Source organism: Brassica rapa, chromosome A10, assembly GCF_000309985.2.
Source record: "Brassica rapa cultivar Chiifu-401-42 chromosome A10, CAAS_Brap_v3.01, whole genome shotgun sequence".
Taxonomy (NCBI): Eukaryota; Viridiplantae; Streptophyta; class Magnoliopsida; order Brassicales; family Brassicaceae; genus Brassica; species Brassica rapa.
This window is the reverse complement of record NC_024804.2, coordinates 19,221,492-19,247,484: the sequence shown is the minus strand read 5'-3', so window position 1 is coordinate 19,247,484 and position 25,993 is coordinate 19,221,492. Positions and strand designations below refer to the sequence as shown.

The 25,993-nt window shown below is 37.8% G+C and overlaps 6 protein-coding genes across 13 annotated transcripts; 5 read left to right on the top strand and 1 right to left on the bottom strand.

The window, feature by feature from the left end:
- Window positions 1-444: 444 nt before the first annotated feature.
- On the bottom strand, window positions 445-7,864 carry LOC103847578 (E3 ubiquitin-protein ligase CIP8). Its single transcript, XM_033282779.1, has 2 exons — window positions 1,053-7,864; window positions 445-984 (listed from the first exon to the last, which is right to left on the bottom strand). The coding sequence occupies exon 1, from the start codon at window positions 2,329-2,331 to the stop codon at window positions 1,192-1,194; it is 1,140 nt and encodes a 379-aa protein (XP_033138670.1). The 5' UTR covers window positions 2,332-7,864; the 3' UTR covers window positions 445-984; window positions 1,053-1,191.
- A 239-nt stretch (window positions 7,865-8,103) lies between these two features.
- Window positions 8,104-11,906, top strand: LOC103847129 (transcription factor BIM1). Of its 8 annotated transcripts, none has more exons than XM_033282768.1 (12): window positions 8,104-8,318; window positions 8,487-8,784; window positions 8,925-9,014; window positions 9,357-9,801; window positions 9,880-9,970; window positions 10,038-10,191; window positions 10,273-10,384; window positions 10,481-10,550; window positions 10,633-10,728; window positions 10,834-11,213; window positions 11,307-11,412; window positions 11,491-11,906. In XM_033282768.1, the coding sequence occupies exons 2-12, from the start codon at window positions 8,748-8,750 to the stop codon at window positions 11,581-11,583; spliced, it is 1,674 nt and encodes a 557-aa protein (XP_033138659.1). In that variant the 5' UTR covers window positions 8,104-8,318; window positions 8,487-8,747; the 3' UTR covers window positions 11,584-11,906. The 8 variants fall into 8 exon arrangements, with proteins under 8 accessions (XP_033138659.1, XP_033138663.1, XP_033138661.1 ...); XM_033282772.1 differs by having other exon boundaries at window positions 8,105-8,318; window positions 8,962-9,014; XM_033282770.1 differs by having other exon boundaries at window positions 8,105-8,318; window positions 9,357-9,776; window positions 9,868-9,970; window positions 10,055-10,191.
- A 344-nt stretch (window positions 11,907-12,250) lies between these two features.
- On the top strand, window positions 12,251-14,622 carry LOC103847128 (protein MICROTUBULE BINDING PROTEIN 2C). The gene is made up of 5 exons (XM_009124173.3): window positions 12,251-12,858; window positions 13,087-13,170; window positions 13,528-13,854; window positions 13,965-14,183; window positions 14,275-14,622. The coding sequence occupies exons 1-5, from the start codon at window positions 12,646-12,648 to the stop codon at window positions 14,428-14,430; spliced, it is 999 nt and encodes a 332-aa protein (XP_009122421.2). The 5' UTR covers window positions 12,251-12,645; the 3' UTR covers window positions 14,431-14,622.
- A 1,362-nt stretch (window positions 14,623-15,984) lies between these two features.
- Window positions 15,985-17,590, top strand: LOC103847577 (putative nuclease HARBI1). The gene has a single exon (XM_033282778.1). The coding sequence runs from the start codon at window positions 16,026-16,028 to the stop codon at window positions 17,289-17,291; it is 1,266 nt and encodes a 421-aa protein (XP_033138669.1). The 5' UTR covers window positions 15,985-16,025; the 3' UTR covers window positions 17,292-17,590.
- Window positions 17,591-17,655: 65 nt separating this feature from the next.
- Window positions 17,656-24,240, top strand: LOC103847576 (uncharacterized ATP-dependent helicase YprA). The gene is made up of 25 exons (XM_009124671.3): window positions 17,656-18,175; window positions 18,368-18,961; window positions 19,045-19,150; window positions 19,233-19,330; window positions 19,489-19,620; window positions 19,933-20,001; window positions 20,145-20,267; window positions 20,342-20,491; window positions 20,593-20,724; window positions 20,840-20,919; window positions 20,993-21,087; window positions 21,182-21,249; window positions 21,340-21,441; window positions 21,527-21,588; window positions 21,667-21,774; window positions 21,865-21,940; window positions 22,020-22,156; window positions 22,233-22,392; window positions 22,473-22,652; window positions 22,741-23,013; window positions 23,099-23,266; window positions 23,388-23,494; window positions 23,587-23,710; window positions 23,805-23,957; window positions 24,069-24,240. The coding sequence occupies exons 1-25, from the start codon at window positions 17,999-18,001 to the stop codon at window positions 24,111-24,113; spliced, it is 3,519 nt and encodes a 1,172-aa protein (XP_009122919.1). The 5' UTR covers window positions 17,656-17,998; the 3' UTR covers window positions 24,114-24,240.
- Window positions 24,241-24,300: 60 nt separating this feature from the next.
- LOC103847127 (isoaspartyl peptidase/L-asparaginase 1) lies at window positions 24,301-25,857 on the top strand. Its single transcript, XM_009124171.3, has 4 exons — window positions 24,301-24,542; window positions 24,776-25,009; window positions 25,096-25,182; window positions 25,264-25,857. The coding sequence occupies exons 1-4, from the start codon at window positions 24,381-24,383 to the stop codon at window positions 25,723-25,725; spliced, it is 945 nt and encodes a 314-aa protein (XP_009122419.1). The 5' UTR covers window positions 24,301-24,380; the 3' UTR covers window positions 25,726-25,857.
- The last annotated feature ends 136 nt before the right edge of the window (window positions 25,858-25,993 follow it).

Genomic DNA, 25,993 nt, shown 5'->3' with positions numbered 1-25,993 from the left:
GGTGAATTGTTTGTCTATTTTATAGGGGGCGTTATATAATGCACAATTCTACTGAACAACATGTCAAAAGATGTCAAGAACTCAAGTAGTCTTGACATCTTTTAATCAGTAAAATCCTTTACACTAACTGGCTGAACAAATGTCAAAAAAATCTCTGCAGGTACAAGAAATATGAACACTTAAAAGAAAAAATAGAAAAATATGTTGCATAGATTTGGTTCATAAACTATGGACACATTACACATACACACACACGTGCACACAGTGTAAGTTGTATATAATTGAGATAACGAGAAATAAAATGAGAAACCATCATCTTTGGTTGTAGCTTAAGTACAGACAGGGAAACATGTTTCGTGACCATAAGGGACATATCTCTTCTGCACGTGTATCTCTCTGCAATTCATTTTTATTTTTTTGTCGTTTTACCCTAAATTTTTTTGCGACATTTGTTCACATGCATCCTCCTGCAGTAACTACACAACTACAAATTGATAGTTTGATACCAACATCGAATCCCAAGATTCGTTTCCCAAATTTTATTTAGGATTTGATCCAGAGAATGTTTAGAAAAAACCTACGGGTTCCACTATATGGTTTATAATTCAATTAAACATATAGGGTTTACAAGTGAATGTTTTAATAGATGTATTTAAAAACACTTAAAATATATGGTTTTGAAACAATACGATTATAGAGTGAAGAGTATCCCTCCTAAGCTTGCTGAAGCTCACAGCACAGTTTTTGGCTCAGTATGGGACCGGTTTTCTTAAGGTTTTGATGGAGGGAGTGGTCAAAGTCGTCCATCAAATAGACCAGATTGTTTAATAGAACCATATTTTACAAGAGTTAAAAATTCATGATTGAATGATCTAAGATTTTGTCTTTCAAACAAACTGTATATATAGCTTTCTAGCAATCCAAGCTTTGATCAAATGAGATAAAAGCAAACAATAATAAAGGCTATCCTCTATTGCCTATACCCTTTGAGCAATATGTATAAACCTTGTCCAAGCTTAATAATATGAGATAAAAGCAAACCAAAAATATACATATGTTCCTCTATATAAATGAGGCGAAAATACAAGATAAAAATAAACTAAAGATGAAGCATGACTCAATCCAAACATTGAATATACATATTCTTCAAGATAAAGACAATTATATATAGACGATGCTTACCAAATCCATCTACCATATATTATTACTACTAGTTGTTGTTCTCTGGCTCTTCCTTCGCTCATAGTCTGTACTATCTGTAGGCAATTCATAACGACAAACAGGACATGTGTTCCTCGTTTTGAGCCATGGAACAATACATTCAGTATGGTACTTATGATCACAGGGCAACCCAACAGCTTCGGTCCCGACATCCATCTCATCTTTGCAAACCGCACAGACGGCACCTTCATCCTTCTCAACATCCAACTGAACCATCGGGAGATCCTTGATGAAAGATCTAGAAGCCGGAGGAAACCTCCGGAGATTGGCAAGACCAGCTTGAGAGAACTGTTCAAACAACATGTCATACTCGGGTGCATTAATGTTAACTTCATTATCACCAGTAAGAAAGATCTCTCTGTTTCCCACATCAAAGTTGATCTCAAGAGTATGAGAGTTCAGCAACACTTCCCACTCGAGGTTCGCGGCCCCCTCTGTTCTTTCCCCTGTGTCTAAACCTTCTGAAGAGATCATCGGTGAGATGGAGATAGAAACCGAAGTATCCTCATCGATGTCAGCTTCTGCAAAACCGGTTAGTATCTCTATCTCCCTTTCATCCTCCAAACCATCACCATCACCATCATCAATTTCTGCAAAACCGGTTAGTATCTCCCTTTCATCCACTAAACCACCACCACCATCAACTTCTTCCCAATCAAACTCCTCAGCAGCTACTCCACGATCTTCTACTTGGAGTGAGTCCCAACAAAGAGGTATAGTCACATTCACATCATCATCATCATCTTCATCATCATAAACATCATCATCATCATTCAAATCAATCCCCCACACCTCCCTCTCATTCTCATGATGATCATCATCATCATCAGATCCCGATTCGATTGTAATCAACCGAATCTGACTTCCCATCGATGCGATACCGCGAAGCTCAAGATCATCGTCATCAGGTTCATCAAAACCATTGAGGTTGTTAACATCAACAACATCACTATCTATATTCTCAATAAAAACGGTTCCAGATCCCAATCCTAATTCAACAACCACGTCGCAGTTTCCTACTATCACATCACGAGACACCGTACCATCGTTATCATCGTCGCGAGGAAGAGTTACCTGAGACTGCTCAACGCGCTGGTGTGACGGATCCATGACGAGGCTTACGCCTGTAGAGGAAGATCAGCAATCGGAGATCGATTCGTCGCCGGAATCAACGGCGGCGAGAGAGGTAATCGGTTGTGCGATGATTTGAATCGGATAATGTCTCCTGCGTCGACGTCTAATCATCGATCTGGAAGGCATGATGATAGCATCCGCCGAAATGGACTGAAGTGAGACTATATCGGCCCATGCACGGCCCATGTTATCATATGCTTTATTTATTTTAATTTTTTCCGTGACAGCATTGATCATGCCTTTATAATTTGACTAGAAAAAGGAATATAATTTTTTTAAGCGAGATACTTTTGGACCATCCAAAAAGGGGAATATTGAGACAGTTGTCGAATAATGAGTGGGCCGCGTCTTAATCGAGATCGCCATCGAAAAAGAATTAAAAAGAGAGAGAGGGGCATAAGTCCAGGCACGTGAGAGAGCCACGTCATAAGAAAAAAACAGTGTGGGAACAGAACAAAAGAAAACACATCTTCTCTTTTTTGAGTCTTCTCTCTCGGATGGCATCATCTTATATTAATAACTCTCTCCACAGCTTTCGCTTTCACGTATTATCAATGACCCATAAACCGACAGGTCACTCAAGAAAGGACTCCACATGCCCTCTCCTTCTATTTCCCATCTTAATTTATCTTATCTTCATTTTCTTATTCAACCATTAATAGAGTGTTCATTTAACAAAATTAATTTTCTAGCATCAATTTTTAATCAACGTCCCTTAAAATTTAAATGATTGTCTTTGTAATATCATTTTTCCAGTGTTTTTCTTCTTTATTAAACTCAATTTTTTTAAAAAAAAATTTACACTAGAGAGAGCAACACATTCAGTACTGTGTGCTATTTATTAGCCAAGGGACTAGGAAAATAACATTATTCACAATATGACCCACCAGTTTACTTTACCTCGAATTTGTAACCCTGATATTGTCTGTCAGAGTTAAAAAAACTTGGGACCCGAAGATGGGTTAATTTCTGTCACGTGATACCATCACGAGAAAGCGACCGGTCACCACCGCTTCTCTCTCTTTACAGGCACGTGCTCTCACGTCTCTCCTCTCCTCCCATTTGCCCGCAGAAAAATCTCACTATCTTTCTCAATCCCATATCCTAATTTAAAACCATAAGTTTTTTAAAAAAATATATCTGGATCAAGTATGATATTTAAATTTATTGTCAAGTTTACTCGTTTTTTTCTGCATGTCTTAGGTATTTTTACTATGATATTGAGATTCTTGACGCTATTTCTTGGTATATGAATACAACAGCAAATATTTTATAAGTTAACGGCAACGTTTGGATTTAAACGGCGTCACGAGGTTCAACAGTGCGGCGACTATATGGAGAATGGAGATGACGGGACCCACCGCACGCGAGACGGAAGGCAGTGTGGCAGTTTAACGGCAGGGAATGGGCACACGTGACTATGCTGCTCCTCTAAATCTCACTTCCACCTTCTTTTGTTTCCTTTTTTTTTTACTGCTTACAAGTTACGACTATTTGTTTTTGTACTAAAGTTACAACTATTTTTCTTGTGATATTTTCAACAGTCGTTTAATCTTTTCCTTTTTGTTTGACATGATTAATTGATCTTATTTCATAATTATTCCTGAAAATTAAAATCTTATTTGAATGTAGCACAATTCTACAATAGCTATGACAGTACCAACAATCGTGATATATACAGAATTAAAATTACAAACAGAAAAAAATAAAAAGAGTAAAACGGGATAGCGTAAAAAAAAATGTGGGACCCGCAATAATCGAGAGGTGTGAGTTGGCCACGTGATGGATGGGAGGTAGCCAAAAGGTTTCTTATCACGTGATACGGCGTGATTCACGCGGCGCAACTGCCACGTGTCACTTTTGGATCCGACCTTGTAGGTTAAAACTTCATTTTTAGCTAATTTAATTTAATGCATCGTTTAGTTATTTAATCCCGTGTCTTACCATAGGACACATGATACATAATCTACTATTGTTAACTGATCCCTAAGAGGATTCCTGTGCAAATGTACAGAGGAATGTCCGTAATACAAATACATTTGTTTTTCTTGAATTCCAGCTTCTTATTCTTCTTTTTAATTTACTTTATGATTATATTATTAAGAAAATAACAATGATTAGAGACAACTAATAATCCTCTTTAGAAGGGAACAAAGAAGAAAAAGAGGCCAGCTAATCCAAACGAGGTGCTCTCCCATACACTCTTCTGTGTATGCTAAAGTTACAGGATTTAATGTTTAAAATTTTAATTGTATTTCTGAAAAGGCAAAGGTTCGATCAATTGTAGAACTCCGCCTACGAGCATTTGTAATATATTAACAACTAACATGTAAAGAGATGTTTATTGCTTGATTAAAAATAAATGTTGTCGTGTGCATGAACCTGATGAGTTGTAACTTGTGATATGAGATCTCACGTTGATTTTATTTTGAACTGGATCATATATTGTATATATGATAAAATGATATAGTATTTTTTTATATATCAGTCTGCTAATTTATAAATCTTACGATTCCCTGAATAATTTGCTCTGTATTGTTTTTCCTTACATGTAAGATTATATATGTAAGATAAGAAAATGATATTTTTTTGCTATAAGAATTAATTTAGTTTCCTAATTAACTACCATTCACTGTTTTTGTACCGTTCGTCTAAAAGCAGGCTAAAATATACTGCTCGAATTTCCAACTTGTACCTGTTGTATAAAGTAATGCACATTGATCTAACTATAGCTTTTTCAGTATATTGTATATTGATCTCACTAAAACTTTTGTTTTTTTTTTTTTTTTTTTGATAAAGGGCTTGCTATTAACTTAAAAGAGAAAACGTACATAAAGACTACAGCCCAGCCAGGCATTTGTTTCTTGGGTCTAGCCCATTAGTTAAAGACAACAAAAAGAAATCCTTTTAGGAGGCCCATTTTAAGAAACCAGTCGAGAAAGAGGGGAATTGTCGATACATCTTCGTTATGAGTCATGCAGAGATTCGGCGAGACCAGCTGAGAGAGATGAAGTGCGAACCTGAGCCCGGAATGCTGAAATCGCTTAAAACTTTTGTTTTAAAGTGAAAAACTGCAAAGTTTGCATATGGATTGATTTATAGTTTACTAGCAAGAGAACTTTTTCAATATTTATGGGATGGACCCTTTATTCTCTTTTAAACCTGGTAAATGCAGGTGTATCTAAATTAAAACTTCTTTTTTTCACGCGTGTTTTTTTTTCATTACAAACTATATCAGGTTGCCGATAAAATGCTAAAATAATTGTAGTTATATGTTAGATACGTATGTAAGTCAAAAGGAAGAATAAAGTACCAACTGAACCATGAATGGTTTAGGAGCTTAATCTATGGCCCATAATTCCATAAACAAACATTTACAAGTATAACATGTTATTACCGAGTTGCCCCTGTTATACAAGTTCGAAAATCAAGTCATGCCCTTACTCTTGAGATTCTACAGTAATTTCTCACGTGAGCTGCAGAGTCAATTGACGTGGCCCTACTATAGCATGAAAACGACATCACGCTAACCTCTTCTTCCCGTCTTTCACTTCTGAATTGACATTTTTAACTTTTTATTTATTCCTTTTCTTCTAATTCTCTAATTAAGCCACTAATACATAAAACAAATTCATTTTAGCTAATCAATTACTTGTGCGGTAGAGAGACCGAATCTCAAATATAACGCCATTACACAATTAACCAAACTACAACGTATCATTAAAGAACCATGAGCTTGCGAGCAATATAACAATTTTATCGGTTATATGAAAAGATTAAGAAAGAGGAAAAGCGTGTTTAGGCTTTAGACACAACCTAACAACTCACGGGACAAAGTGGAGAGCATGTGGGGATGTGTTATTGTTATTGCCCCTTTCCCTATTTTGTATCATTTTCCTCTTCATGTGATCCAACACTGTTTAGCTATAGTTCCTCCACCCCCCTCTATGTTTTAGATTCATTTATTTTCATTCTCAAATTTTTAAAAAAAAAGAAGAAGAAGAAAGTGATGGCATAATTAATTCATTCCTAACTCGCACGCAATGATGGGACGGTAATTGATCCTCTTGTTCTTGCATACTCCGGTCCATCATTATTTTATAAGTTTTAGGAGGTTTGAGCAAGTCTAAACAACCAATAAAAATATTTGTTTCCCAAATACATAACTAAAATTCGTCCACAATATACAATGTTAGTTTGGTAAATGGTAATTAAATTTATTTTATACATGTAGTGTTCTGTTTTGGTTAGTTATATATATATATATATATATATATATATATATATAATTTTTGAATAAAATATAAGGTCTTTAACAAGGGGCACTCAACTAATTTGAAAATTTGTTTAATTAGCTTACATGATTAGGATCTTGATTATGGGTCCTAATCTCGCTGACAATTGTAAATGGCATTGCACAAAGGAATAGCTGTATTTGTTCCACCTAATGTCACGTACATAGATCCCTCCCACTCACACAAACACATAGACGCATACACTTACAAAATTATATTTGCCCCACTCACACAAACACATAGATTTTGGTTAGGTATTCGGGAAACAAATGCATACCATCATTCCACAGCATGATCATTTCTACTATAAATTCATATCACCAAACCGCTTATGATCATGATGATCATTTTCAGCAAACTTAGCTGGCATTCTAATATAGTAATATATATACGAAAAAGCATAAGGAAAACCCGTTGAGGTGCTTATGCATGGAATTGATTCATGGATATACATATTAATTCCCTAATACGGCAATCACATAATACATAGTCTCACTATATCAAACTTTGATACTTTTTGTTATTTAAACGTAGACAGAATCATATATAGTTTTTTTTTTTGTGTGTGTGTAAATGTAATTATTTTGTGTAATTATTTAGTTATATGATTATAGGTGTTACAAATAAATAACCAGAAATGACGAAGGGACACGTGATTTCATCAAATGCCATAATATTCTTTCTTTATTTAAGTTTGGTGGTATTCAGTTTACGAAATACGAGAATATGCGAATAATTGAATATCAAATACATGGAGTTCACATAGTTTATTGATTTTCGTTTGGTTGCATTTACTTCGACGAATAATAATAGTCTGCGTAATTTCTATAACCTATAGTAAAATAAATAGAGTGCATTGACACGCAAAAATATTCAATGAATTGAAATATAGAGGACAACGTCACCAACAACTATAAGCTGTTTGATTGGAATATTAAATTATGAATTCGCGAAGATTTAATGTTCGCTATCGCCATGATTGTAATATGAACATATGTTTTGCGAATGCATGCCTATAAAAAGTTCAAATTAATAGCTGCATGTGAGTTTCATTTGCCGACAACGAATATTGAAAAATGTCCATCAATTGGTAGAGTCGATGAAACTAAATGCTAGCTATATACAATTTGTAAAAATAAATACCGTATACAACTAAAATTATACTCCACAAGCAATAGAAATTTCCTTTCGTTCTCGTTTAAAATAAATTTACATTAAACGAATAACCATTTTCTTTATATACTTCACAGTCATTGATTATTAAACAAAAACAATAGATAACTTTTTTTTGTTGTTGTTTGTGGATGTACTTTTAAGCGCCGCTAAACGGATAAACCGGGGTTTACCATACACTTACAAAAGCAAACTAACTAGACATCCATCAACCACGTGACACCGTTAGAATTAACGTCGTTTAAACGGAGTGTATCACTGTTAAAACGGGGAGCGTTATTAACGAGTGTATAAAAGATCTCCGCCTTCTCATTACCTCTCAAAACAGAGAGAGAGAGAGAGAAATAGAGGGAGTGAGAGAGCTCTCTGGCTGATCTTTTTCTTTACCCCGATCAGATCGAAGAGTTTGCATCTCGGAGTTCGAACTTTCGTTGCTCCGGCTTAATAGATCCAAGCTTCACCACAATTCGCCGTCGTCGTTTCATTTTCGACAAGGTACTCTAATCGTATCCGTTCGTTGATTTAGATTTGACTTGGAATCCATTTTATCGATCTCGTTGCTCACGAGTTGACTTGAATTATGCGAAATTCTGCTGGTTTGAGCTTGAATTTCTGCTGAATTATGGTTTTAACTTACGAATCTCTCTGCAATTTCGTTGACAGATCTATCGAATCCGTTTGTTTTGGTGATTTCTTCAGTAAATCTCGTCGAACTGGAGAATTATCTGAATTCTAAGCTCAATTTCTCTTCAACCAGCATCGGAGAAGAGAAACATCTGTTGAATTCTCAGATCTGAGTTGCTAGCTACATAATTTCAGAGAATTCACGTCGATTTTGCAAGGAAGTCCGAGAAAATTAACCGCGCACAGAGTTATTTTGAAAAAAAAGTTATCCAAGAACCGTTGAAGCTGTCGTTGTTGTTCATGGAGCTTCCTCAACCTCGTCCCTTCAAAGCTCAAGGTAACACATAGACCTAATTTTAAAATTAGATAAAAAGGAAGAGTTTAATTTTTATATTATTCAACTTCCAATAGGATTATTATTATTATTATTTCTTTTTTTTTTCGTTTTTAATTTTGATTTTAGAAGAATTTCAACAGGGAGAAAACCAACACATGATTTTTTATCGCTCTGCAGTCATCCAACTCTCCAGCCAGATCCAAAGCCTACACCACCACCTTCTTCGCAAGGTATTAATTTACCTTTTTACCCTTTTCATTAAAAGATTCTCTTAAAGCCGTCACGTTTTTTTTCCGCGCGTGCATCTATTCTGATCTGACCACCTCTTTAAGACGAATCATGGATCAAAATGTTGCTATCTCATTGGGCCCCTAATGGTCCCAAAGCCCAAGACATTAAAGAACCGTTAATAGGGGATTTAAATAATTATAACTGCCACATGTTTAACTATATGGTCGCATGACTACTTTTATAACATTTTATGATAAGGTCGTGTGTGTATGGTCCGGTTTAAACAATGTGAATGTATATGCGTATGATTTATAGAATTTTTTTGATGAAACATGGAGCAGGTAGCCACCTGAAAACCCATGATTTTCTACAGCCGTTAGAATGTGTTGGTGCTAAAGAAGAGACGAGTAGGATTGACACAACCAGGATAGCCTCTGAGAAGCCACCCCCGCCTGCACCGCCTCCACCGCTGCAACACGTGCTTCCCGGTGGGATAGGAACGTACACGATAAGTCCTATTCCTTATTTTCATAATCAGCAGAGGATTCCTAAGCCGGAGCTGTCACCACCGATGATGTTCACTGCTGCTGTACAAGCCGGTTCTGGTAGTGATAGAAACGTTGTGGATGAGAATTCGAACTCTAATAGCAGCTCATACGCTGCGGCAGCAAGCGGATTCACTTTGTGGGATGAATCAGGTTCTGGGAAGAAGGGACAGACAAGGAAGGAGAATAATGCTGGCGAAAGAGCTAGCATCAGAGGTAACAAGACAGATCCATTCTTGATGTTAGTTAAACTACTTTACAAGTGCTTTAGAAACAACATGAAATGAGATTTTCTTATACTGTTTAGCTGATGGTGCAGCAACTATGGGACAGTGCCCAGTGGTGGAACGAAGGTCACAGTCTTTGACAAATACCGCTTTGAGCGGTTTCAGTTCTCGCTCATCCTCTCAGTTAGTCCCATCTCTTATGTTTTCTCTATTACTGGATTTATGGACGTATAAGACTGATCAAATAAAGTTTTACTTTGGCTGCAGAGGGTCTGGACTCAAGAGCCAGAGCTTCATGGACATGCTAAGATCAGCAAAAGGAACTTCACAGGATGATGATTTGGATGATGAAGAAGATTTTGTCATGAAGAAAGAAAGCTCATCCACTAGCCAGATCCATAGAGGTTTGAATTCTCTGAGATATCATCAACGTTACATTTTCTAATTTGCTACAGGTTAAGATCTGATTGATTTTGTTAAAGTAGATTTGAGGGTAAAAGCAGAGGCGAGAGGCGGTGGTAACGATCAAAAGCTGAACACGCCTAGGTCTAAACATTCTGCTACAGAACAAAGGAGGAGGAGCAAGATCAATGATAGGTAATTTACTCAAAATGTAGCAAATTCAGAACGGATTTATAAAGTATATCTGAGACGAGAGACTAATCAAAACTTTATCAATGGATCTCTCTGCAGATTTCAAATGTTGAGACAACTAATACCTAACAGCGACCAAAAGCGGGACAAGGCCTCCTTCTTGCTCGAGGTATAAATATCGCCAAGTTTCCTGTAAAAGATCATTCTATTTTGTTTCTAATCTCCAAAATATATTTCGAAATTTCATACAGGTTATCGAGTATATTCAATTCTTACAGGAGAAAACAAGCAAGTACGAGACTCCTTACCAAGGATGGAATCACGAACCTGCCAAGCTATTAAATTGGGTAAATTAATATAATCTTATTTTCAAACCGTACCTCAATCTTTATTTTTTTACCGGTTTAAAACTGAAAGCAGACAAATCATGTAATGTCAATCTGTGTGGTGTGTTAACATTACAGCAGAGAAACAACCAACAGCTAGTACCTGAAGGAACCGTTGCTTTTGCTCCAAAATTGGAAGAAGAGAAGAATAACATTCCGGCGCCGGTGCTTGGAACAACACAAGGCGTTATTATAGACCGTCCTGAAACACTGAACAGAGCAACGCCAGCGACCGGGGCATTTCCTTTGTCAGCTCAAAGCAACAGTTTTATCTCTCCTGTAATTGCGGGTACTCCCGTAACTCAGTTGCACACAAGAGTCGCAGCATCAGAGACCTTAGAGCCAAGCCAGAGTTCACGGAGTCATACTCAGCCATTGAAAGAAGAAGGCGGTGATGAGGAAGTTCATGCGGGTAACATCAGTATATCAAGTGTTTACTCACAAGGGTAAAACTTAAATCACTCCTCATTTAAAACTCATTTGATCTTGTAACAGTTGAAAAGTGAAAATCTAATTATTTTTTTCTTTGTGTGGAGCAGATTAGTGAAAACACTAAGAGAAGCATTGGAGAATTCAGGAGTGGACTTGACAAAAGCAAGCATCTCTGTCGAAATCGAGCTTGCTAAACAATCCTCTTCCTTCAAGGTTCCTTGTTTTTAACTATTTGATTAAATTCGAACCACATTGATACTTATAGTTTTTAGTTTTGTTTACTACTGATAGGATCATGAACCCCGTGGATTAGTTTCTACCGGAAACGATGACCCCAAGCAAACTCGGCAACCAAAACGGCTGAAGACGAACAACACAAGTTAAAAAAAGAAAAAAAAAGAAGCAGCACTACCATCGGGTATAATCCCAAAGTCGATTCCTCTGTTTTATTTTCTCTTCTTTACCTCAAAAAGGAATTTATTTTTTCGGATTATTATAGAGAGATATATTCGATCTTAATTTTTTTCTTTCTCTTATGTACATTCAAAACTATAGTCTTATAATGTTTTATCTCGTGGGTCCATACTCTTATGAGGCCTACAACTATTGAGACCCGGTTATGCTAACCGCATGTTAGACAGTAATTCTCAATTCTTCTTTGGAGTAATACATTTTGTTCGGTATTGGTGATCAAAGCTCATGTTATCTTTTGTATTTTGATTATTGAATGGACGACGACGCACTAATTGAATTGACCTTGTATTATCTTAAATTCATAACTATATTGCCTTTGAATTTGAATTGACCTTGTAAGCTCGTGGCAACCGGATAATATTTTTTCTAACAGTTTTAGCTCGCTTGGTTTCAGCATGCTTAGCTGGGTCATTTTTCGTTTGTTGTTTAGTTTTATTTCTACGTTCTGTTACTAGTTTCTTGTAATCATTGTCAAAAACTAGAAAATTTAGTATAATTTTAACATTTTACCAAAAAAGAAAAAACTATAGTGCCTATGTTTCGTTTCCAATGAAATTTACCAATATTGTAAGGCCCATTAGAAGTGTTTTCTAATTTCTTGAGTTCAAGTAAAAGTAATTTGATATCTTAATACATGATTCTAAATTAATTTTGTCATTTTCCAAACCAAAGAAAGAAAGGATATAACAAGGGAGCAGAAGAAAAAGGAAAGGTGCTTTCAAAGGAAATAATTCAAAATGAAAGCATCAAGGGAAAAAGAGTGAGAAGATGAGGGCATATTAGTCATTTGAAGTAGGTAGTTTCAGATGAACGTTGGAGAAAAAATATGAGATCCCCAACTTGGAGATGAACAATTTGGGAGAACGGATTAAAAAAAAAATTAAAAATTATTAAAGTCTTTCCTTCGTCTCTCTCTCATTGCTCAAACTCTGGACAACTGAAGCAGATCTATTCAGCAATAAGGAGAAGAAGATGTACGAGCAGCAGCAGCAGCATTTAAGCGATTCTGGATTTGGGGATGATAGCTCGTGGCTCGCGGCTGATGACGATCTCCTCCGTTTGCCTCCTCATCACCAATCTGATGCCGCCGCAGCAGCAGCAGCTACGAACTCCGGAAACGAGAATCTGGATCGGCGTCTTTTGAAAGATCTCGTCGAGATGGTTCCCCTCATCGAGCAGTTCATGGTATATAGCATTCTCTACCGAAGGAGCTCGTGTAGGGAATTAAAGATTGGGTGATCGATTTGATTTATGACCTTTTGATAGATTTAATTTTGGAGATTTGTGGAAATGTGAGAGAAAGTGATGATATTTTGGAGTTTGAAATTTTTATTGACGATAATAAAGAGTGTTAGGTTGTTTCACATTTAAGCTGAAATTTTAATATCTTTCTTCTCATTGAACGTTAAATAGGAACACAAAGAAAAGAGTTCGTTTAAGAGGAGAGGTTCAATGGTCTACACTAAGATGCCTTCCAAAGAATCCTTGTCCAGAAGGGTGAGTTTGCTTGTTTCCATCTATTATTATCTCTTTGTGGTAACTTTTATAGCATGAGAACCATTGCTTGGTTTGGTTTGGTTGCATAGGTACAAAGCTGGTGGTTACTAGTTTTTGTTCTCTTTTCCTTTTTGGGTATGAGTTGATATCAGCTAGGCTTAATGGCTTGATAAGTTCTTCTATATACATACACAAGGAGGGTTCATAGACTCAAAGCTGTTTGAAATTTTAGCATATGCAGTAAATGTTATAATAATGGCTTTATGTTTTTGGTTAAAGAACTTAAATGGGTGGGTTTCGAGTTTCCAGGTGACTGTATCAGTTTTTAACTTGTATGTGCATTTACTTGATTTAAAGGGAAGAAATGCTTCTCAGACAGTCCCAGGAAGAAAGAAGAGAGACGCAGAGGGAAATAATAACGATGCTGTGAGCGATGCTAAGGAAGTCGGTGAAAACGCAAGGGCTTTGGCTGGTGCAGAAAAGGATGAACTTACAAGACTTAGAGAGCAAGTGAGTGACTTGCAGACAAAACTATCCGAGAAAGAAGAGGTTTTAAAGTCGGTGGAGATATCAAAGAAAAATCAGCTAAATGAGATACAGATGAAGCTTGAAGAAACCAGACGGTTGGTTGCTGAAAGGGATACGTTGATAAAGTCTATGCAGCTACAGTTATCTGACACAAAGGTACACCCTTTGACACCATTTTGTGGAGGCATACATGTTCTACAGATTCATCTTTATTATCTATATACCATCTTCAAATGCTAATCGCTTGTTTTTGCTGTTTTCACTAGATCAAACTTGCAGACAGACAAGCAGCTCTTGAGAAGACCCAATGGGAAGCAAAGACAACAGGAACGAGAGCAATCAAGCTTCAAGAACAGCTAGATTCTGTTGAAGGAGACATCTCTTCTTTCGCACGGGTATTTGAAACTCTGGCGAAAACAGAGTCCAAGAAACAAGACATGGATTATGATGCAACTCCATACCAATTTGATCATCTTCCATATATAGTAAGTCAAGAAACAACTATAAACATCTTTCTTTTCCCCTTTTTATTTTGGAAGTCATATCTAAAGCCGTTGCAACTACAATGAAAACCAGGACGATATAGATGAAACCGAACTGAGGAAAATGGAAGATGCAAGATTAGCTTATGTAGCAGCTGTAACTACCGCAAAGGAAAGAGAAGATGAGGAGTCTCTAGCCATGGCTGCTAAAGCTCGTGCCTACTTGCAATCACTAGCTTTTAAATACTAATCATGTTCTTTATAGGATTTTCCGTCGTTAGTTTATGTAGGTGTATGTGGATTTGTACCATGAAAAAATTGGAGAAAAACAAACAGAAAGTAATGGTTTCTACCGAATCACGAATGCATTCGAGTTTTTGTTACTCATTTGAGCTTGTATCATATTGTTTGTTTATTATATGATCTTCAAAGGGAACATTAAGAGCACCCGCAACCGTGGATTTTGATCAATCCTTAGCCCAAATCCGTTGGTTTAGGGTATTAAAAAAATAATATTTATGCTTAATGGAGGAAGGACTGGGCCGTCGCGAGGGTTTAGACGGATCGAATCCTTAGAGACGTGGCTTCTTCTGAGTGGGTGCGTGGGCTATGCGTTTGGGTGGGGTCAAAAAAAAAATTCATTTTCCATCGAAACCGAAAAAAAAAAAAAGTAAAGGAGAGAAAGGCGATTTACAGGCGATCTCTCTCGATCTCGCTCCCTCGGCTCCAGCTAAGGTAAATCGAAGCTTTAACTCGTAGATTTCTTGATTAAGATCACTCTTCATGTTCTCTGTTCTCTATTAAGGGTTTGGTGGTGTGGTTTCGACCGAATTTAGTTCAATTGAGAAATTAGGGTTTGTAAAAATTTTGGGGATAAATAGTTATTTCTTGTTTATGGATTGTATCGGTCTCGGATATCCTCTTTGTGTCAATACGGATTGAAACAGGTTGTAGTTTCAACCGATTTGCCGTTTCTGAACTGTTTTCAATTGAAACTTTTTTAGTGATATTGTTATCTTATATGTGTTCGAATTCACTTTGTTGATGTTGTTTTCGTTCCTTCTAGCCAGTTTGCTTCCTTCTCGTCAATTTGCTTTAACTCTAGTGGTTGTTTAACTCTGTCTGTTTTCAATTTCTTTTCAGGTTTACGATAATGGGACGATACAGTTACAGCCAGCCATCTTCATCATCAAACTCTCAAGACTTAAACTCCGTCCTTCAAGCCGAAGCAGACATGTACGCGGCTGAAGCTGAGATAAGTCAGTGGAATGCAGAGGCCATTCACAACGAACCATCACCAGAGGGTGATGATGGAATCCCCAGGACATGCTACTGTGGGTCGGAGCCTGTTCACGGTTATGGACTAACTCCTAAAGATCCATACCGACGGTACATTACGTGCCCCAATGGTGATGATGGAGACTGCCACGTCTGGAAATGGTGGGACGTGGCCGTCGAGGAGGAGATGAGGGACATTCAGACGGAGCTTGTGACTATTAAGAATTGTATCAAGCTGATGTTTTTTGTTCTTTAATTCAACATATGTAGTTTGTGACTATTAAGAATTGTATCAAGCTGATGTTTTCTTGTTCTAGACTTTTACTGATAGAAATAATGAAACCAATGTTGAACCAGTAGCAAAAATTTGATTACGAGTTCTAAAGCAATGAAACCAATGTTGAACCGGTTGCACAAATTTGATTACGAGTCAAACCAAACCAATAATGAACTTTAATGAAATTTGATTATGTAACATTGCCCATTTGTTTAAAATAATATTTTGGTTAAACCTATAATAAAAATTTATATCCAATCTTATTTGTTTAAGATAATTATTTTCTAGAAATGTCATCATCTTCATCCGATGAAGTCGATGCAAGATTGGACGAAATTTGCGATGAATACGTGGAAGAAATATACAACGACATAGTGGAGACCCAAACCATACCACAAAGGACACGTCAGTATGTTGAACGACACCGCGAAGGAGGACAAGACCAGTTATGGAATGACTATTTCAGCGAAGATCCGACATTCTCGACTGCAATTTTCAGACGCCGTTTTCGCATGAATAAGAATTTATTCTTGCGTCTTGTTCATGGCCTAGAAGAGTACTTTCCATTCTTCCAGCAAAGAAGAGATGCGACCGGGAGATGGAGTCTTACGGCACTACAAAAATGTACTGCTGCTATTCGACTGCTTGCTTATGGTAATGCGGCTGACACCGTTGATGAATATCTCCGACTTGCTGAGACCACTGCACTTTCGTGTTTACATAATTTCACAGACGGAATTATACAATTATTCGGAAATGAGTATCTACGACGACCCACACCGGAGGATCTCCAACGGCTATTAGATATTGGAGAGAAACGAGGGTTTCCTGGGATGGTCGGGAGCATTGATTGTATGCATTGGGAGTGGAAAAACTGCCCAACCGCTTGGAAAGGACAATATGCACGTGGATCGGGAAAACCGACAATTGTCTTAGAGGCGGTAGCTTCTCACGATCTTTGGATATGGCACGCCTTTTTTGGTCCTCCAGGTACCTTAAACGATATTAATGTTCTCGATCGATCTCCTGTTTTTGATGACCTTTTACAAGGTCGAGCTCCGAGGGTAAAGTACATGGTCAACGGACACACGTATAAGTTGGCGTACTACCTCACAGACGGTATATATCCAAAATGGTCGACATTTATCCAATCTATCACACTCCCACAAACTCCTCAACATGAGTTATTTGCTAAAGTTCAAGAAGCAACCCGAAAAGATGTGGAGCGGGCTTTTGGAGTTTTGCAATCTCGATTTGCAATTGTTAGAAATCCGGTTAAAACATTGAACAAAGAAAAGATAGGGAAGATTATGAGAGCATGTATCATACTCCACAATATGATAGTCGAAGATGAACGGGATGGATACTCTCATATTGATATATCTGAATTTGAAGAAGGAGACGCCTCCAGATGTTCAGAGGTGGAAACCGAGATGCCAACAAATCTGAACAATATCTTTCCCACTCGGAATGATCTTCGTGATAGGCAAACGCATGAAAGATTGAAGAATGATTTAATCCAAAATATTTGGAATAAATTTGGTGATGAAGATTAATAATTATTCTATATTTATGTTAAATTTTTGTTTTTATGTTTAATTAATGTATTTTATGTTTAATTATTGTTTTAATGTATAATTATTGTATTTTGATGTTAAGTTATGAATTAATTAATGTATTAATTAATGTATTTTTTGTTAAATTAATGTATTTTTTGTTTATTTATATTTCACAAAAAAAAATATTTTTTTTCCTAAGGATTCTAACTTAAGGATCACCATTGTACACACTTTTTTAACAAGAGTCCTTAACTATTCAAAAAAAAAAAAAAAAAAAATTTTAATACTTTAATAATCCTATGGACTCCACAATGGGTGCCACCATTGTGGATGCTCTAAACAGATTGTATTATACACATTTTTAAGATAATTTAAGAGTAAAGAAACAAAAAAGGGCCTCAACTTGAATTGTACAATGCCACAGTCGTCAGCTATCATGAAAATCAGGAAAATATATAAATCGTGAGAGATGGAAATATTATAATTGGGCTTAATTCGTTCAAAAAATAATCTGGGCTCACATTTAAATTCTTTGAAAAGTATAAGGTCGTTAAGGTATTATCTGAATCTTATGAAGCTCGCACGTGCCGAAATCAATTACCCGTGTCAAATTCCGCGCCATATCGCGTTGCACCAATACGACGCCGTCTCAAAAAACCTATAAAACCCATTCTTCTTTGACGGAGAAACAAGTAAATTCGATAATGGCGGAGGAGAGTCGCTGCGGCGGAAACACTGTTGCGATCTGCGTCCGCACACTCTCCGGAGAATCGACGATTGTTCAGGTCTCCTCGAACGGGACGATTCACGACCTCAAAGTCGCCCTAAAATCCTCTTTCGCTCCCGCTTCTTCCTCCCCCAATTTCAATCTCTTCTTCAAGGTAATGCTTATTCTCTACGCTCGTTGTAACTTATGTAGTTGATTCTACCTCGCGCCGGCTAGGATTTCACGTTTTATTTTTCGAAATTTCGAGTTTGCTGTTATTTTTCGTCACTGATTTCAAATAACCTTGTTTAAATTAGCCCTTCTCGAGACAAATTGTGTTCATAACATCAATAATTTTCTATTTTAGGGATTGAAATTGAGTTTGAGCAGTAGAGTGGATACTACTGCCGTTAACAGCGGCGAGTTCTTGGTTTTAGTTCCTTTTGTTAAGAAGCAACGTCCACAAACCCCAAAACCTGATTTATCAGAGCCTCCTTTGACTCCAAGCTTCTCCAATTCAGCATATTCCGAAATGATTCGAGAATCTTTACACTCCAGAGCTGAGAATCATTCTGTAGGGGTGAAACGGAAACGGGACCAATACACGTGTCCAGTTGAATTCTTGAAAGGTGTTTTGGAGTCTGATTGTAGAGATGAGTTCGAGGGTCAGAACAAAGAGAAGCTTGCTGAGGTTTTGAAGGCTAGGAATTGCTTGTCTTCTCCTGGTTTTGGAAAGTGCTTGATGTCTAGGGAAACAAGTGGCTATTCGTGTTCTTGTCCAGATTGGGTGAAACTGTCGATGGAGACGTTCACGTTTTTGAACCTCTTTTCGTCTCTTAATGAGTCACTTGGAGAAAAGTTGTACTTTAACCGGTTGGAGGATTCGCTTGCCCGGTTAGCAACGTCAGGAGTTCGTGTCGGTGTAGAAGACGTTAAGAATCTTTCAATTTTATGCCCCAAGGTGATTTGATGATACTTCTAGATAATCCTACCTATTTAATGATTTTTTTTTGTTGTTGTATGTAACCACTGTGGTTGTTGTAGGTAGTAAAGGTTGTCACTGATCAATTTGAGGCTGCTAACTACGAGAATGCTATAGTTATAGGTGATTTTCTTGAAACAGATGGAGGTCAAAAACATGAAAAACCAGGTATAATTTTCAGATTAAAAAAATACATACTTTCTTAATCCAAGGTTTTAATAGTGTTTGTTTCAAATCATTTATTTTATAGGTCTGAAGAAAACTCCACTTTCAAAGGTTTTTAATTCTATTAAAAAGCGGGAGACTTCTTTTAAGGCTGCATTGTGGGAGTCCATCAAGTCGCTACTGGTATGTTTATTATTACTCCAACCTTTTCTATCGTGTAAACTTATCAAAATTGTGATGAAGGTCACAGCTTAGGCATCAATGTACTAGCCTTATTCCATCACTTCGGTCTAGCATAAAATTTTGCATTATTTGATTTCTAAAGTGTTTTTGAATTTCAGTTGAAAAATCGATGTAAGAACGGGGTAACTGTTTCCTTGGAGGATATGCTTATCTTCGCCAGGGAAAGTGCACGTGTCGACGATGGACAGACTGGAAAAGATAGTTTTCGTTCATTCCGGAAGTCGTGTCATGTAAGAGTCTGCTCCGATACTGACGCTGTACTTATTCTGTTATTAGTCCGTTCTGGAAATATAGTTCCTTAATGAACACCTTTTTTATGTATGAGTTCACGCTTTTTGGTGAACGGTCGCGCAGTTGATTTGTTGATAACTTAGATTTTGGTTTTGTCCCTTTTGGATATCTTCTTACTGCGTCCACATGCAACAGTAGTCAGTGTTTGTAGCCTTAGTATTTGAAGGGCTGTACTCTATTTTGATGCGTAACCACTGATTATTGGTAGACATGTTCTTAGGTTTTTTAAATATATTTATTTCAATTAACAGGGCACAAATTCATTGCTACCGTTGGAGATGGTTGAACATCTCAGGAATGGTTTTGGATCTAAAGGACAGGTAGTTTAGTCTCTACCTTTTACTCTCTTACTCTATGCTACCTCGAATGTTTAGGTCTGGTTTGTGAGCAAATCTTCATTGGTTTAGCTAAAGAGCTTTACACGAAGCTTTACTTTTTTTTTTTTTAATTTTTCCTGTTGCAGATAGTTCATGTTGAAGATATCAATGCTCGAAAAGCTGTCTACGTCGAAATACCGGATGAGCTCTCAGATATCACGAAGTCTGCCTTGAAACGGATTGGAATCAATACATTATACAGCCATCAGGTACCTTATCTTGTAATGTATTTCTTAGTCTATGGATTTCATTTTGGCTGGAACCTTTTTTTTTTTTTTATCAGGCTGAATCGATTTCAGCAGCCTCGTCTGGGAAGAATGTTGTGGTTGCAACCATGACTTCCAGTGGAAAATCTCTTTGCTATAACGTGCCAGTCTTTGAGAAATTGACCACTGATACAGATGCTTGTGCCTTGTACTTATTTCCAACCAAGGTTACTCAGCTTGTCTTTTCTCTAAAACATTCTCTGTTTCGAAATTTCATTAATGTTGGATATCTTGAGCATAGAAACTGATTCACTTTTGGTTTGTATAGGCCTTAGCTCAGGATCAGTTTAGAGCGTTGTCCGATTTAATAAAAGGATACGAAGCTAGCATAAATATGGGGGTGTACGATGGTGATACTCCTTATAAGGATAGAACATGGCTGAGGAATAACGGTAGACTGGTAATTTCGTACTGCCTTTCTTTATCCAACAGAATAGTAATTCATTAGCTCATTCTCATCTGAATTCCCAAATACATATTTCTCTAACCAGTGTTATTGATATATTTGGATGTAGCTGATCACAAATCCTGATATGTTACATATGTCAATCTTGCCTCTTCATGGGCAATTCAGACGGATTTTGTCAAACCTTAGGTAACACATCTTCCTAACAAGGCCTGCTTATATAATCCATGACTTAAAGTAGAGTTTACGTTGAACATATTAGGTACATTGTAGTCGATGAAGCCCATACTTACAAGGGAGCGTTTGGCTGCCACACAGCTCTTATATTGAGAAGACTACGCCGCCTCTGCTCTCATGGTGACAATACTGATCACATGGTCAAAGCAATAGTTTCCATTACAAATTTTGCATATGCACACTTTTTAGCTGACCAACCATGTCTTGTTTCCAGTATATGGCGTCAACCCCTCGTTCATATTTTGTACTGCAACATCTGCTAATCCTCGAGAACATTGCATGGTAAGCCTACGTTACTGATTATCTGGATATAGTATCTGCTTGTCAAAAGCCTTGGTACGGGGATCAAAACATGGCTTGTTGATGGTGCAGGAGCTTGCAAACTTATCTGAGCTCGAGCTGATAAAGAAAGATGGAAGTCCTTCCTCCAAAAAGCTATTTGTCCTGTGGAATCCCTCAGCCAGCCCAACAACTGTATGGTTCAGAAATCTGGATTTATTTGAACCAAACTCTGAGACTTTTTATTTACTCCTTATTTCTTTTATCTGTTGTATTACAGAAATCTGAAGAAAGCTCGAAGGACAAGAATAGTAAAGGAGATGCTGCAGATAATTCATCAAGGTAATTTTTTTCAAGAAATCAAATTTGTGCTCATCAATCTGTAGCTGACATTAGTTATTATTTGGTTTCTTTTTTCAGCCCACTTTCTGAAGTTTCACACCTTTTCGCAGAGATGGTTCAGCATGGCCTACGCTGCATTGCTTTCTGTCGATCTCGCAAACTTTGCGAACTTGTTTTGTGTTATACGTAAGTTCTCTTGCAAACCAGCAATTAAATTCTTACTTTAGGCTATAAAAATGTTGATGGAGTTTTTAAGATCTGCAAAATGTGCTGTAGGCGTGATATTCTCGCTAAGACTGCTCCTCATCTTGTTGAAGCCATATCTTCATATCGTGGAGGTTACATTGCTGAGGTACGTCTTGTTTTTCAATGTTTTGAGTGTTGTTATAGATGGATTGTTTTTACTAGGTCAAGAAGTCGATATTTTGCAGGATCGGAGGAAAATAGAGGGTGACTTATTCGGTGGAAAGCTTTGTGGTATTGCTGCAACAAACGCACTTGAGTTGGGGATTGATGTCGGTCACATAGACGTAACTTTGCATTTAGGTTTTCCCGGCAGTATTGCCAGGTACATCAGTTTCTCTTAAAACTGAAATACTCTAAGCTGCAGCTGGTATTGACTGATCTCTCTTTTGAATTTTCAGTCTTTGGCAGCAAGCGGGTCGGTCTGGAAGACGAGAAAGGCCCTCTCTTGCCGTATATGTAGCCTTTGACGGTCCCCTTGACCAATACTTCATGAAATTCCCGAACAAGCTCTTCCGCAGTCCAATTGAGTGTTGCCATCTTGATTCTCAAAATGAACAGGTTAGTAATCTGTGATCTTTAATTGTATTCTTCTGCGGACTGTCAAATACCGACGTGCTTTTCTACTTTGCTTCTCGCAGGTCGTTGCGCAGCATTTGGCCTGTGCTGCTCATGAGCACCCATTGAGTTTGCAGTACGATCGAGACCACTTTGGTTCTGTTCTTAGCAACACTGTTGAATTGCTCAAGAACAGAGGAGTCTTAAGTTTTGATCCGTCCCGTGATTCTTCTGCTAGGATATGGAACTATATTGGTCGAGAGGTAATATCCGGCACTACACTGAAGTTTACAATGCGAAAACTAGTTTCCTTTCTCTGAAAACCTTTTGCTGGACAACGTTTTCTCTCAGAAAAAGCCTTCGCAGAGAGTCTCTATCCGGGCCATAGAGACGGAAAGATACAGAGTAGTGGAAAAAAGAAGTGACGATGTCCTCGAAGAAATCGAGGAAAGCAAAGCCTTTTTCCAGGTCTACGAAGGAGCTATTTATATGAACCAAGGAAGGACTTATCTGGTCGAGGCTTTGGATACGAAAGAAAAGATAGCTTTGTGTAAATTAGTAAACGTGGATTACTACACCCGGCCTCGGGATCACACATGTATCCATGTAACTGGTGGTGAAACTGTAAGTATTTCTTGGCATAACCTAATTGTGGTTCTCTTGTGTGATAGTTTTTTTTTAGTTCATTACCGTGTTCATTGTCTCTCAGGCTTACGCATTCAAGGCTCCAAAGAATCAACTGAATAAGACAACAGCACAAGCTCAACCCTGTAGTGTGAAAACAGACTGGTTTGGATTTTACCGTATCCGGAAAAAGACCAATGAAGTATATGATGATGCTGGTCTCTCACTCCCAAGTTACTCTTACCAATCACAGGTTTCTTTTTAACCAGCAGCCGCACACGCATACATATCCGTTTGGTTTGGTTTATCAATCGGTTAAGCAGGATTGGGTACATACACTCAATCATACTTAATATCTTTTTCCGGTGTAATAGGCTGTTTGGATTCAAGTGCCTGGGTCAGTAAAAAAAGCATTGGGCGAGGATAACTTCCATTCTGGTTTACACGCTGCTTGTCACGCTCTTCTCCATGTTGTCCCACTGTACGTGCTAGTGTTTTGTTTTTTCTTGTTTTGTCCTCTACACTGCAGATTATAACTTTGGTTTCTTCTTGTTGTTGGAACTTTGTCTCTAGATTTGTGCGTTGCAACTACTCAGACTTAGCTCCGGAATGTCCGCATCCGAGTGAAGGTAGCTATTTCCCATCAAGAATATTACTATATGATCGCCATCCTGGAGGAACCGGCATATCCGCCCAGGTAAATGAAAATGAAACTCACGTTTTTGAAAAACTAATATACATTGTTTGTTGATTTTGGGTAAATAAATATTTTTTTTTGTTTTGATTGGCAGATTCGTCCATTCTTCACAGAGCTTCTAAAAGCTTCGGTTGATCTCTTAAAGGCATGCTGCTGCTCAGCTGAAAGTGGTTGCCCCAGTTGCGTTCAAAACTTTGCTTGCCACAATGAGCTCGTACATAAGGTTGCAGCCATCAAGATCATTGAGGTAAAAACCAAATTACTAGTATTTGGTTTCTTTCTCACATATGATTTTACCAAATTTTTATTTTTATACATAGAGAGAACTGATCATATGTATTCAAAATGGCGATTTTAGGGTGTTTTGGAATCGGAAAATTTATATTTTCAAGATGGAAGTTGAAGAAGCACATGAGACGTCGTCTAATGTGGCCGGACTTGAGTTTACACTTAGCTGATTTGTTTACTATTAGTGTAATGTGACGAACATTTAAAAAGAGTTTTATATGATTCCATTAATTTTTACATCAGAAAAGAATCTAGTGGGCACTGGGAATGTTTTTTAAAATGATCATGGAGCAGGTGGCGAGTCCATTAAATGCTTTTAAAAGAGTGTTTTGAGTTGAGAAGGTGAGAGTGTGTATTTTTGTAAGTTCTCCTGCAAGCGATAATGGGGTGGGCGATAGCGTTACACGGCGGTGGAGGAGACATTCCGATCGACCTCCCTGACGAGCTACGTATCCCTCGCGAGACCGCTCTGCGTCACTGCCTTGATCTCGGCGTTTCCGCCCTCAAATCCGGCAAACATCCATTGGACGTCACCGAACTCGTCGTACGCCTCTCTCTCTCCCTCTAGCGGATAGTTTTGTGATTCAGTTTATCATATAGTTTTGTAACAGTCGATGAGGAAACTGATAACTTGGAGACGAAATAGTCAACGGTTTTAGTTTCTGATAAGAGATCACTCTATTGAGAACTTCACAGTGAGCCATTTGTTTTTGATGAGTCTTATATAGCTATGGTTAAGTTTCATCTGTTGTTGTTGTTGTTGTTGTTGTTGTAAAGGTTCGTGAACTTGAGAACCACCCATACTTCAATGCGGGTAAAGGATCCGTTTTAACTGCACAAGGCACTATTGAAATGGAAGCTTCTATTATGGACGGTAAAACCAAAAGATGTGGAGCCGTCTCTGGCCTCACCACTGTCGTTAACCCCGTCTCTTTAGCTCGACTCGTCATGGAGAAAACTCCTCATATTTATCTTGCTTTCAACGCTGCAGAAGCTTTCGCTAGAGCACATGTACGTCAGTGTAAAAAAACGATTCTTCTACTTTCTTTTGTAATACCTTCTTCTGCTACTAAAGCTTTCTGTTTCTGCTTTTATAGGGCGTTGAGACGGCTGAATCAACCTATTTCATAACTCCTGAAAACATTGAAAGGCTAAAACAGGCCAAAGAGTTCAATCGTGTCCAGGTAATTCGTTTAATTGAGATTTGTGTTTTTTTTTCTTGTAAGCATATTCTCAGTTTTGTTTTTTTTTGCATTTCATCACAGTTGGATTACACAGCGCCTACACCGAAACAACCTGAAATTGGTGGCGACAGCCAGATAGGAACGGTGGGATGTGTAGCAGTGGACAGCGCTGGAAACACAGCTGCGGCCACATCAACTGGCGGTTATGTCAATAAAATGGCTGGCAGAATCGGAGACTCGCCGTTGATTGGTGCAGGAACGTATGCTAACCACCTTTGTGCCGTGTCAGCCACAGGTATAGGAGAATATATAATCCGTGCAACCCTGGCTAGAGAAGTGGCTGCGCTCATGGAATACAAAGGTTTGTCTTTAACCGAGGCGGCGGCTTATGCTGTTGAACAATCCGGACCCAGAGGAACATGTGGACTCGTTGCTGTCTCTGCTAATGGTGAAGTTGCTATGCCGTATAACACCAACGGGATGTTCAGAGCTTGTGCCACGGAAGATGGTTACACCGAGGTCGCAATCTGGCCTAAAAATTGAAATGGTGGCATAGTCTACTCTGTTTATGATTTGAATTCTAACTCCCGCTTATATATACAATAACAAAGGAGTTTGCTTTACTATGTTAAACTTTTATAAAATAAAATCATAATGTATATTACTTGGTAAGTACCTGTGTTCTAAAAATTGACGTAGATGACGCCTAGACGACTGACAATTCCATATAAAGTACCGCTTGCAGATTTTTTTAACATTGGTTTTGGTAGTACATCTATTATTGCTACGTAACAAAGTAAGTAATTGCTCT